General features: G+C 42.7%; 1 protein-coding gene across 1 annotated transcript; it reads right to left on the minus strand.

The window, feature by feature from the left end:
* Positions 1–3,900: 3,900 nt before the first annotated feature.
* LOC143908187 (uncharacterized) lies at positions 3,901–7,692 on the minus strand. The gene is made up of 2 exons (XM_077425610.1): positions 7,443–7,692; positions 3,901–4,388 (listed from the first exon to the last, which is right to left on the minus strand). Exons 1-2 carry the CDS (start codon positions 7,513–7,515, stop codon positions 4,159–4,161), a joined length of 303 nt encoding a protein of 100 aa, XP_077281736.1. The 5' UTR covers positions 7,516–7,692; the 3' UTR covers positions 3,901–4,158.
* Positions 7,693–13,304: the final 5,612 nt, after the last annotated feature.

Here is a 13,304-nt window from a genome sequence, read left to right on the forward strand (position 1 = left end):
TTCCTTAACAAACGGCCTGTTAATCGAATTGATTTATAACATTGAATTAAATATAGAGATAGGGAGAGAAAGAGATATTGCGTTATAAATTTTTTTTTTTATTTTTTTTAGTTTTTCCTTTATTCGATATGGACTTTCAAGTGTAGATTGAAGGAATACTAGAACTATTGACAGATATTGATCTAAGCAGATTCTTTAAGAAAATTGAAAACTTGAATTTTATATGCATATTAAACTATGCGTTTGATTCGGTCTTTCTTACCTTATTCTTTCATTTAGGTTCTCTTTCCTTTTCTTGATAAAACGGACGGGAAAGTTATTTAATTAGAGTTTAATCAGGATTAGATCAGAACCCGATAGCTATTATTATGACAGACCGCCTCGAAGAGGCGGAACACGCACGACACGCAGAGCTTGCCGACGAAAGGCGCGTGAGGCCGAAATTAATTTGTTTTCTGATCATTTCGAGCCCGCGGACCACCTGTACGATACATAATTTCTCTATCCGTTGAACATTCTTCGTGTGAAACGTTTTCTCTCTAGGGCCAACAATAATTAAAGCGCCGACTTAAATTGTTTTACGAAATATTAAACACGCCATAGAAGAGGATACAAATGAATATTCAACATCTATAAATTCGTGTAACTATTCGTTTATTAAATACCTTTCCAATCTGCGCCTTTCTATCGTGCGGAAGAGAAATTATTTTCCATCGATAAAACGTTTCGCATATATGTTATTGTCTCGCATGGAGCAATTTTTAAACGAAACAAAATTATCTTTTTTTTTCATAACTCAGACGATAAATAATCGTTGAATAATTTATAAAATATTATTAAAAGTCGCGATATGACGCAAGAGATATAAAGCTGACAATTATATTCTCAGAAACGATAATACTTTTGAATATATGATTATACGAGAGTTGTACAACCGCAGCGAACGTGAGATATATTGTTGCACCGGAGAGATAAATATGTCTATTAATTTATACGGATTTATTTAAACGCTTTTTTTTATCGCATTTGAATATTCACGCGCAATTGCATCGCGATCGAGCGATGCTCAGACAACGGATGCTCAGGTCAGATCAGACAAAACGTTTCCAAGTTGCACGCTTCGACACACGCACGTAATTGTATTCCGGATTCGTCCCCGTATATCAAAAATCGTGAATATTCGCTTTGGCAGGTGGACATATCTGCTTAATCGCTAGGTTTCAAGATTTATGACGCGGCGAGCGGTTCGTTACGCCATTCGAAATCATTTTTCGATTGATTATCACCGGCTGCCCGTTCCTCCCTTCCTTCCTCTTTTTTCTCTTTTTTTTTTGTCGTTCCCGCGGAGCTGTCACGGAAAAAATATTTTCCCGCGGGCCGGAGCGCGCGCGGCTTCAGGTACGTACGTATCTGCGAATCTCGTTTTACGAAACAGCGAATTTTCGAGTTACGAATAAAATCGGCGCGGCACGGTAACGAATATCGCGCGTCATTTCACGTATCTATTAAGGTAGTTGTATCGCGACAGTATTAGTAAAAAATAATGGTCACACTACAATACGATAATGTACGGAAAACTCTACTTATACTTATTTGTGTAAAACTTTTAACTGAGCTTGTAAGTACAGTTTTTACTGTTTTCACTCGCGTCACTCGTCAGTAATGTCAGTATACCATCGAGATTAACTCGCGACGCTCGCGTTAGTATGCTATCGAGGTTATTTTGAATAAATAGAAGAAATAGAAGCGAAAATATCTGTTGAACATTACAAAGAAAGATTAATGAAAAAAAATATATTAAAGAAAAGATTAAAGCTTTAGCGGCAATGTCTGAACTACATATATATCTAATCTTCATATGCGCAGTGTTGCAAGATTTTTACAGGTTAGCTGTCGTATGCGTCCACCGCTATGAGCAATTGTGTACTTTGTGTAACAATATTGCTTCAAAACTAAATAGATAAGGGTCTTGTACTTTTGTAAGAATATTTTTACAAGTCTCTTTCATCATCTCTTTGTTTTTCATTAAAATCCTATGAGTAGTTTGATCGCTACAATTACAAACGTGATATACGATACATGTAAAAAGTGCTAAGTTTGATTTCGATTATTTCAACTTTGGTATAGTCAAGCTTTTTCTACTTGCACGTGTGTGTAGAGCGTGTTTAGATTAATATGCTGTTCAAATTTTAGAAGATTCCTATGAAAATGGGTTTTGTGACACAACTACCTTACTTTTCGATCGTGACGCGTCGAAATGGAAAAAAAAGGGGAAAGAGAAAAAAACACAGGGCGGCGGGGAGGAAACAAAAACAAGACAAACGAACAAAAAAAAGTAGGAAGGACGGACCGGGTCCATTGTTAACGCGTCCCAATTATTTCACGTGGATCCGCTCGTAAAATATTGAGCCTCGCGCGTCTGTCGTCTGTCGGACGGAGATATTTCGCGCGCGCACGCCGCTGTTCTACCTCGCCCTTTCGCGTGACACGCGGAAAGAGTCATAATCTTGGCCGTGGCGCCATCGGCAGAGCAATGTGAACAAAACGCATTCTGAGGCATTCTGAATCCCAGCCGAGACTTCAATCTAAGAATAAGAATACCTTCGGCGTCGTCCGGAAAAGTTGCGCGCAACGTCATTAGCGAAGACGTAATTTCAAAGAGCGTTTCCGGCGCGCGACACGGACCGAGACCGTTTTCTCTCAGATGATTTTTATTTGATGTCAAGCTGCATGGAAAACTTTGATGACATGCCAGTCGAGTCTGAATCGCGATCTGCTTTGGTGCGGCGCCGCCGCAATAACGTCCGTCGCTTGTAAGTACGCTCGACAAATTGTACTGGGTTTCGTGCCGTTGGTTTTGGTTTTAATGAGAGAAATGTTCAGCTGGATGATACATATGTCGCTGGAAATACGCCAGTTTCCGAACGTTGAAAAATATACAATATATCATTTTTGATATTGCAAGTTATGAACATCATTAAGTTGCTCTATTTGTTTTGCAAAGCTTGTCAATTATCATGTAAGGGAAATGTACACGATCCCGAATTGAAGCAGCGTATATATGCGTTCTCCACGAAATTCCATGCGCAAAGCAGCGTGTGTGTTAATGCGAATTTCGTATAATATAACATCATTATTTCCTTTGTTTTCGAATTTACGCGGCGCATGCTTACAATGGAATTTTAATCCCCGAAAAGTGTAGATATATATATTTCGTTACATCGAGCAGACGAGAGAATTTCACTTTTCGCATGAGTTCTCATTGACGAGCAAGAGACGACCGCAAGATCGGCGAGACGTGAAAAATATACGCGACCGCGAGAAAGAAAAAAATAAAACTGTATATCCCGTTCATTAACGCTCGACAATGCGTGGACGGAATTATTTTTGGTTTATCGCGCGTCGCTTAATGAATTTTCCCAGTCACGCGAGAAGCGCTTTGCCGCACACGGATTTCGCAACAAACTGCTTGACCGTTGTCACGATGGCCGCTCTCCAATGTGATGAACACGGAAGGGCTCTCATGACGCGATTCGTCACATTAATTGAGAGGAATTTCGATCAAAGTTAAAGGCGGAACAAATGATTGTTGTCGATGGAAACGTGTTCTTGTTACGCATTAAACAATTGCGACACGTGTTGCGAGATATAATTAGCTTCTCGATAACTCGATAGATTCTCCAACATGTAATAATATATTCATGCAAGACCCGCAGTTTCAAATTATCTGAATTACGTGAGAAACGCATAAAAAATGATGAATTTTTTTTTCATTTCGTTATGTATTATTATGCGAGAGGAATTGCGACTTTTTAAGTTGCTACTATATGCGTTCTTGTACTTTTTACTTAAACGAGAATCCAATTATCTATTATCCCATTGTTCTTGACACGTCTCGCAACGTAAATTTATTTTCTTAATTTTCCCGAGCGCGGAGTCGCGATACGAATAAAACGTCACGGTGAATATTACGAACGAGTGACAATAAGCAGAGACACTGTTCGCGAACAATTCGCACTTTCGTACAATTCGACATTTATTATAGCGATACAGACGATGGTGCGAGAAACTTTCTCTCGACATTCGAATTGTTTAGAGCGCGCCGCGAAGACATCTCCTCCCTGAGAAGATTTCGCCAAACTCTCGGTTCCCGAGTGTTCAGACGTCTTCGCGCTGCGTGTTAACTTTTTGTTTGCTCGGCGTGCTTGGCTGCACGTTTAAACGTAGGCAGAGCTTCCTTAATGCCTTCTCCATTTCTTCGGGGGTGACGCAGCTTTTACCAGCCACCGTGGCTAAGTTCTTGGCGTCTTGCAGACACTCCTCCAATATGCTCTCGACGACGGCCGAGAGGGCGGCCTGTGCTTTACCGGATATGGCATACGGTTGACCTGTTATCCAAAATTAGCACGATTGATATGAATTCCTCGATAAGGCGTAATACGATCAAATCACTGTGGAGATATCTGGAAGGAAAGCTTATTAATATCTTATAATACCACACGTCGAATTATACGCTTCATTATAGATATCGTATTCTCGTAAACCATAAAATCGTTATGATATAATTTCCTTTTGTACGAACGCTTTTTCGTTTTCACGATTTGTCAGAGGTGAAGGATTCATCAATACATTCTATAATTTCGTCGATAGAATATGAAGTGTGTTTTATCGAATTTTAGTTGGCGCGTGTAGATAACGGTTCGAGTGCAAGAGAATCCGTGGTATCGATTAAGATTGATGAGAAACTTGGTTCAAAATTAACATATTCAATTTAGAACAAATTTAGACTAATATGCTGCAATGTATTCTACCTTTTTTAAGACTTCTGGTTCACTCATCACTACTGTTTCAGATTGTGATGTCAGAAGCGAGAAAATATACAGTAAAAATTCTTGCTGAATATATTAAAATGCAAATGCGTTAAAATATACCAAAAACTGTCTTTTTGTTTCGTTAATTATTAATAAATTAATAAATGACCACGTATCTAGAAATAAATTATGCATAACCAAAAGAAAAATAAGCTGTGTTCACAGCTAGTGACAACTGTCAAAATAATACAACACATGAAAATAAATGATTTAATTTCTCCTCGAAACAAAAAGATAGTTTTCGGTATATTTTACAAATCGGGTTTATTGATTGTAAGTGTTGCTTTATTGAAACATTTTTTCATTGTAATAAATTTAGCAACAATTTTTATCGTATGTTTTCTCTTTTCGACGTCACAATCTGAGATAGTATAGCGGTGAGTGAACAGGAGTCTTAAAACCGCTCGCGTTTCTAACGACGAAGACATTTTAATGGAACGCGAATCTGCGCTATAAGCGAGTCTTCCGTTGATTGCGAGCGGAGAGGGTATCGCAATATACGATACGATTGATCGACAACGGTTTCGGCTTCGCACTCGGCGCGCATTGGCATACATTTTTTATTTCCACGTGGATGTACTCCATCGCCCGCGCGGCGTATATTCGACGGACGGAAAATTGCGAGATGGGCGAAGAGAAAAGCGGAAACCGGTCGCGCGCGAGGGTGTGCGCTCATCTTTCGGGGCGGGGAGGAGGGGGAAGGAGGGGAAGGAGGAAGGGGAAAAGCGAGCAACCTCGCGGGAAAATGGTCCTTTCAGCGCTCGATGAAATATGGATCGTTTGTTACAACTTGCGTGTAGCATACGCCGCGGCGCCTCCGAAGGCGTTTTGGGCGAACACGAGAAGTCCCTTTTTGGTAAGGAGATACGATCGGGGCTTAATCGTCGACGGATAAATCGATATCGGGGACGCGCCCCGAGACGCTATACCCCTTTGCTGTGCTCGAATTGACGATTAGAAACGAGAACGGGTAAAAATTCGCAAACCGCTCGCTGGCTCGCTCTCGCAAAACCGAAAACCGCAACGTTTGATGCAACCGCGGTCGTTCCACAAAGAGATAAGGACGACCGATCAAAAATTTAGCGAAAACGGCGGACACACGTAGCATGCAGAAAAATAAACGTTCGAGCGCGATAAAAACTGGATTACTTGACGTTGAAATATTGACGATATGTCACAATTAAAAATATAGCGATTACACGTCGGTAAGCAAGCATATTTCTCCTCATGTTTTCGATATCAATTATCGTAACGTAATTAAAACACTATTCGCAAATTGGCAAGGTTGACGAGGTGAATAAATCGATCGTCGGAGACAATCACGCGTTCGACGTTTTTTTTACGCTTTCTCTGCTCATTAATCGCGATCCGTACAACACAAACATGTCCGTATGTGTATCTAACGTCTCCGGGTTATCCGAAGAATTCATCATTCTAACAAAGGGAGATAAGGAGTTTTTGGACGTCTATAAATTCTAGCTACGTGCCGGGCAACGTACTGCAATCCTGAGCGATAAAAGCGGTCCCTGCGCGATTACACGCGCCTCAACCGATGGCGGATTGCATTTCTCTCGGCGAAATGCACGGCGAACGATTAAACGCGTCAGCGGATTCTTACTTTCAGCCGCGCCGTTAGTTTGCCGCCGCCGCCGCCGTTCTTAATTCCGTCGCTATATATCCATAGCGCTGTACCCTGATACATATAGGTGTGGTCGCGTTTTATCGGCGTGGGTGTATCTCATTTCGTAAAGTGCGCGACCACTTCACTTCTCACCCCCCTGCCCCCCTTTCGTTCGTTGCTCATTCATCCCCCTCCGGCTCCTACCACCGTGATTTCCGCCCTGTCTCGCCCTCGCTCTGATCTCACCCGTCTCCGCTCGATCCTTCCTCACCCTCGCCCTTCCGCACCCTCCCTCGAAATAAATATGTCGCAATAATACGTCGCTTCTGACGTGTCCTGCGATTCCGATGACAACGTACCGGAAACGATGCGGGCTCGATGAAGCGTGCCGGCGCGCGAGCTCATCGCTCGCGCAATTTACGAAACGACCAAACACTCCGCCCGGGCGACTTGCGCGATCGTAACGCGCCTCGAGATACCATTCTTGTACGTACCGAGATTATATTGCGCGTTCACCTCGCAAAGCATCGCAGCGGGATACGAGATACGAGGGAGAAAGAGAGAGAGAGGGCGGGAAGAGAGGGGGAGAGAAGCAGACGGGTTGGGGAGTGTGCGTTCTTTGAAGCCGAGACGCTCCGTATATTGTATGATACGAGACGCGGGCGGGAAAGATTGTAATGGATTTTCGTAGCTTGGAAAGCGAATCGCGTCCGAGATGGAATAAAGGCGAGAGCAAAAGGCTCTCCGCGTCGCGTCGCAACGCATTTAATAACGCGCGTTAAATTATCTTCTGTCAGGGAATAATTATCGCGCGGCCGACGACGGGAAATTGAAGTGGAGCGCTATTTTCTTCCCCCCTAAGAAAATTTATAACAGTAATGTTAATCGAGTACTAATAATTAATGAATAATTGACTTGTAGGTTAATTTCGTTGCAAATATTTTACGCACCTTGACCCTCCCTGATATCGGGATATAGCTTCCTAATTCGACGCCACTTGCCGGGTCGATTTTTACGACGCATGCTGTGACATCCAAAGCTGTTCTTTGGTTATTAATTTAAAGCATAATCGATAAAGCAATTTGGAAGGTAGGTCCTAATTGAAATGTCAGATCAACGTTATCTACGAAACAAATGTTTGACGTCGTTCAGCTTCTCTTACACCACACTTCAAGTCTCATGTACGGAATTATATTTTTAATTTATGCGTAATTTACAGGGATTTTATAAATACGATTATTTTACTTTATTTTATCAAGTCGCTATCGGTTGTAATTTTCAATAGCGTCTTGCAAAAATGCATTTCTATTATTGGGCATTTCCGCATTTCGAAATTGCAATTACATAAAAGTTTCTGTTTGGTGACGTGCCGTGATCGGAGCTGAGACGATACAATTTTTCTCCGGATGTGTTTGTGTACATACAAGAAAGATAAAAATGTTGAACCTCGGAAACTGTACAAACAAATTGCTTGACACAGAAAATATGCGATTACACAATATCGCATTATTATGTTTAATTTTAATTTAATTCAATATAACGTTTTGATTCTTTATTTTGACGTTTTTTAATAAAGACAGGATCGTTATGAATAATAAGCGTTCAATTTGTAAAAGATATTTATTTCTTTTAAGCAGAAGGCAAATTATGCAAAAGCAGAGATCGCGCCTTTATTAAACAACGACGAACTGGTTGGTCGGCGATCGTAAATTAAGAAGTGTAATATGGTAAAAAGTAAAACGAGTCGGAATTTAATATCGCAACAGATTGGTCGATCGTGATCAGCGGTTTATTCGCGGAAAATCCGCACCCGGAGGTACAAGGTGGAATTTCGCGGCTGGCGCATATTTACACCCCTCACGCGAGATATGCGGAGGGAACATCTGCGAGATGTGGCGCGCGCCGGCATTTACGAAGGATTGCGGTTGCATACTGCAGTTGATGCGCGGCGATAGACAGGCGGCTAAGCTGATGGTACCAATCTGTCGCGCCCTAGTTCAGCCCCTAATTATTATGCATTGCCATGCAAATAGGTGGCATTTAATCGACTTCCCATACGAGGTGGTACATACACGCCTCGTGCGAGCGGGGTTCTTTGACCATGGCCACGGAAAAACAACAGAAACGAAGAGAAAAATGAACCGAGATCTATCTCCGGTTGGACGGCGACGCTTGCAGAATGTTGTTGACGGCATTGCCGGCGATGAGAGAACACCTCTCTAATTGTATTAGTTAGATCGCGCAAAGTAGGCCGTGGAAAACGGGAAATTAAAGGAATGTCTTAGGAAACGGGTTATGAGGAAACGGGCTCTCTCTTTCTCTGCTCGGTCGCCCTGCCTCTGTCTTCCGGCACTTCTACTCTCCGTAAATCTTTTTGATCGGGAAATTCGACGGCGCGCGAGATGAAATTTATGAACTGGAGTGCCAGGACTTTTCTTTTTCTCGCAAAAGGAGAAAAGCAGATCCGCGAGACACTTAACTCGGTAACATCAGGAGGATCTATCGAAAGGGAAGGAGAGAGAGAGAGAAGGAGAGAGAGAAAGAGAGAAGCCAATTACTTTACTCGGGGATGAGGCGAAAGAGTAAAATTTGTAACGGAAGTTCGGCAGTAGTATACCTATACGGCCAAAGGCAATTCTGCGTTGACGTATCGCGGCGTCGAGTTTCGAAATGAAAAAAATATCCGGTTTCCGTACATTCGATCTTTCGTCGGACGTATATTTCAACTTTGTCTAAACGACTGCGTTATTAGATCGACGCTTCTTCGCTCATATCCTGGAGGCGATAAAGAGGGATACGCGATCAGTGAAATGTTAAACCTTTCAGCGTGGCGTCGGCTGCTATTTATACCATTATTGTTGAGAGGGAGTACCGAAGAACTAATGAAACTTCGATGTATATTGCACGGAATAGAAAGAGTATCACATTTCTTTCGACAGCGTGCCGTTCGATCTATGCTGTGAGCGACAAAGAAATTCGATACGATCATGATTAAATTAAATAAAGTTTATCCAAAACTTCTCTCGTATAAAAATCTCGTTACATGTATATTACACGCGTATATGCATGCACGTATATATGCATATACGTAGAAAAAGTTATAACGCCAATTTCGGAATATCCGTTTTCCCGATTCAGTTCCACAGTCCCGGTCTAAATTTACAAACTAATATTATATAACATTAAAAAATTAAACTTGTAATTTGAAACTAATTCACATCAAATCCGCCGATATTATTCTCTCACGCTCTTTTTCTCCCTCTGTCGTTCTCTCTCCGCCTGAAATTCGCCAGGTACATTACGCGTCACGTTACGCCGCACTTTTACGATAAGCACGATTACGCTTTATGGCGGGTCGCAAAATCTATATTCCATACGCGGGCTTTACAAGCTTACGCCATTTTCTCGTAAAATTGGACAAGAAACAAGACTGCCGTTGCCGTCATCGTGAAACTTCTCCCTTTTCGTTCGCGTAATTTCGACGCCGCCGACACTTCGGGAAACGTCGCGCGCGTCCGCATTAATAGCTTCCGCGTCGCGGTCTGCGAACCGCGAGAGAAAAACGAGTCGGCTTCGTCGTTTCGACGCGAAAAAAAAAAGGAAAGAGAGAAAGAGAGAAGTCGATTTGACGGACGTAATTAGCCGCTTGCGTCGACCGGTCGGGAGCGCGTAACTGGCGCGTCGAAAATTTTCCCCGGGAAAATTACTGCGATCGCGGCGGCTGCTCCCGGCGGGTACCATGCCGTAAAATTTCACGGTATCGTACCGCGAACAATATCCCGATATTCCGGGCTTTCGAAGCCCGGCGTCGCGGATACGACGCCCTGAGGGCTTTTTCTCGTGGTTACTTTTGTTCTACGACTAGGTTCCCCGCCGCGCTGATCTCTCTCGTCGTCGTCGTCGTCGTCGTCGTCGTCTCTGTTACGCGCTTTCCGATAGTCGAAACGTCAACGCGCGCATGCACGTTAATGCATGCGATGCGCGCATAATACGGAACGTAACGCGAGGCGAACGACGCAATCGATATATAACGAGGCGAACGCAACACGGAATATAGACGTGTAAATTATGCGCGCCTGAAAATTATATATTCGCCGTTCTGTTGATATGAGAGGAAGGTATAATTTTTTTTCTTGCATACATGTGTATCGGCGACATAATAGATATCGTTATGTCGGACGCATAGATTGCATAATAGACTGCATTTTTTTTTCTTTCGAGAAAATTCGAACGTCGAACGACCGGAAAAATGATTAACGAGAAAGGAGGGGACGAAGAAATGTAAAGATTGAAAATAATCGAGCGGTACTTTTTGAACGATAGTATCAGAAATCTTACCGAAAAATATGAAATTTTTCACGGTATATCGTTTCGCGCGCGCGCGGACGGTATTCCCAATATTCTCCGTTCCGCAGTATAGCTGATACGATACCGCAGAGGCTTCCATTACTGTTATTCTCGACCTACAGTCGTTTGAGTTCACTACCGTGAATAAATACAGTCTTTTTAGCCAGGAATTTCGAACCTTTACACTCTTAAAACAAGCGCCTTACAGAAACCGGCGAAACATAACGTTATTTTTTTGTGTTATTACTTCATTTTATGCGAATTTATCTTACGTAAGAAAATGTCACTTTATATATAGATTATGTCACTTTTCACAGATGTTTTGTGAACGTTTTTTAGAAACGCTTGATTTTTTTTTATAAATGGTCACCTGGGGTGATTTTTGCATCCCATTTAAAAGTGATTGTCATTAATTACATATTGTATATTTTTTATTGCTCTATAAACAATTAGTATTTGCGAACAATATGTATATTTACTCAACATTTTCTGAAAAAAGTAAGGAGGAACAAAGAAATATTTAAAAAACGAAAGGAGCACATTAAAATTACTATATGAGCTTTATATTGTCGACACTGGGGTGTACAAATTACTCGAGGAGCCCGTTTCTGGGTTAATCAATTACGTATTTATTTTTAAATGTTTATTTTTGGCGAAATCGCAACGTGTGTTACAGGATTATCAATTTGCGATGAAGCAACGGTGGCAAGACACTAGCAGGTGAAGGCCGTCGTCGTACGCCAGGGACGAGATTTCTCAAGGTAAACACTCAAATTGTCGACAACAGGAACCAATTAATATTCCTGACAGCGCGATCTAAAATGTTAATTTGCCGAATAGTCGCGCGAAACGGACGAAGAATCTAATTCACGGTATAGCCGAGTGCAAATTAACGACGCCGTTCAGCGTTCTATTCGAGAATAGGATTAACGAAATACTTAATGCAATCGTGCTCAATCTTCATTTAGTCGCGCATTCACGAAAACGAAATTAAGTCTTATGCAAGAATAACGTCTATCATTGTCAGAGGGAATAATTAATTTCTTCGCTTTGACGCTTGAAATCACCGCTGTTATATCCAGATAACAAGAGGGTCTCGACGGCGGGAATTTCATGAATCTGTGTCTAAATAGAATTTCTCATTCGTACTTTCTCTCATGAAGGAACGGGTTTACCAATGTATGTAAACGCCTCAACTCTCTTGTAATTTGATAAGCTCGGATATTAATCTCTTGAGCGCTTTAGCTTCAACTGGTTGAACGGCGTCTGAGAAATCAATTAACGACTGTCTTCTCAACATTTGGGCAAAAGTAACAGTAGAGGAAGAAATTTTTTATTTATTTTACGTATATATAACGTCTCTATTCATTTTTAACATTTTAATTATTCGATGAAGAAAACGACGCTCTCCAAGAATATTACAATATACCAAAAGGAACCTCTGTCAAAATGCTAATTTTTTTATGACAAAATCTGCACTGAAGTTCCTTAAATAAGAGAGTAAAACTATTTTTTAAGCTGTATTTGAAATTTGAATGCCGCTTAATGGGCCGCTTGTAAATAATTAATCAATTATTAGTTGTGCGAAAACGGCACTCTGGGATCGTTCGCCGTCGCCGCGCGCGAATCTCAAATTCTTCGCCGCCGTCATTTCGGCGTCGTGACGATGCAGGGATTAGTCTCGAGGGGCCGAAGTGGCGCAAGCGCTACGTGTATAAGAGTCGTCAAATTATTCTGGACGTGCTTGTCGACGACGTGCATCCACCTGACGATGGGCAACTCTCTTTGGGATATATCGTGGTTTGTTTACCCGAAACTACTGTCCCAGGCCGCGCTGCCAGGAGATCCGTCTCTGTCACTTCGTATACAAAGGACTTGGGGGACGGCGGTGAGTTGGCGAACGACGACGGGATAAGGGGACGTCCGGCGACGGGGCGGACGCAAGAGTGTCATATAACGATAGCTTATTTCGCACGGCGTACCTCGGACGTCGATGACCAGGGTGACCGATAGATAGACGAAAAACTAGGGAGAGGGGGTGGGGGGAGGAACAGGGGGCAGGGGGAGGGTGAAAGACCGAACCCCCGAGTTCACATCGAGCGATCGAATCGCCTACTTCCGCCGACTCGCCGGATCGCTGGCAGTTTATTTCCGCCCCGACGTGGAATCGAGAGTCGATGGGCTCGAGGGGCGCGTTGTCCTATAACGATGTGATTTATCGTCGTCTACGAGCCCTGACAGGTCCCCGTCATCGTCGGTACACAGACAGCAGCGGGACGCCCTGCACGTCGATTTCTAAGCTTATCGCGCAACCGGCGGCGATAAGCGGCTTACTGGAAGTCTGTCGAAGAGCAAACCGTCGCGGCGGCGTTGCTGAAATAGCGCAAACAACGGAAGTGGCACGGCTTAAGGACGTGGTTGCAGGCGGCTGCGTCGCGTTGCCTCGGCGATCAGATACGCGACGA

Source organism: Temnothorax americanus, unplaced genomic scaffold, assembly GCF_048541705.1.
Source record: "Temnothorax americanus isolate GAGA-0224 unplaced genomic scaffold, ASM4854170v1 Scaffold9, whole genome shotgun sequence".
NCBI lineage: Eukaryota > Metazoa > Arthropoda > Insecta > Hymenoptera > Formicidae > Temnothorax > Temnothorax americanus.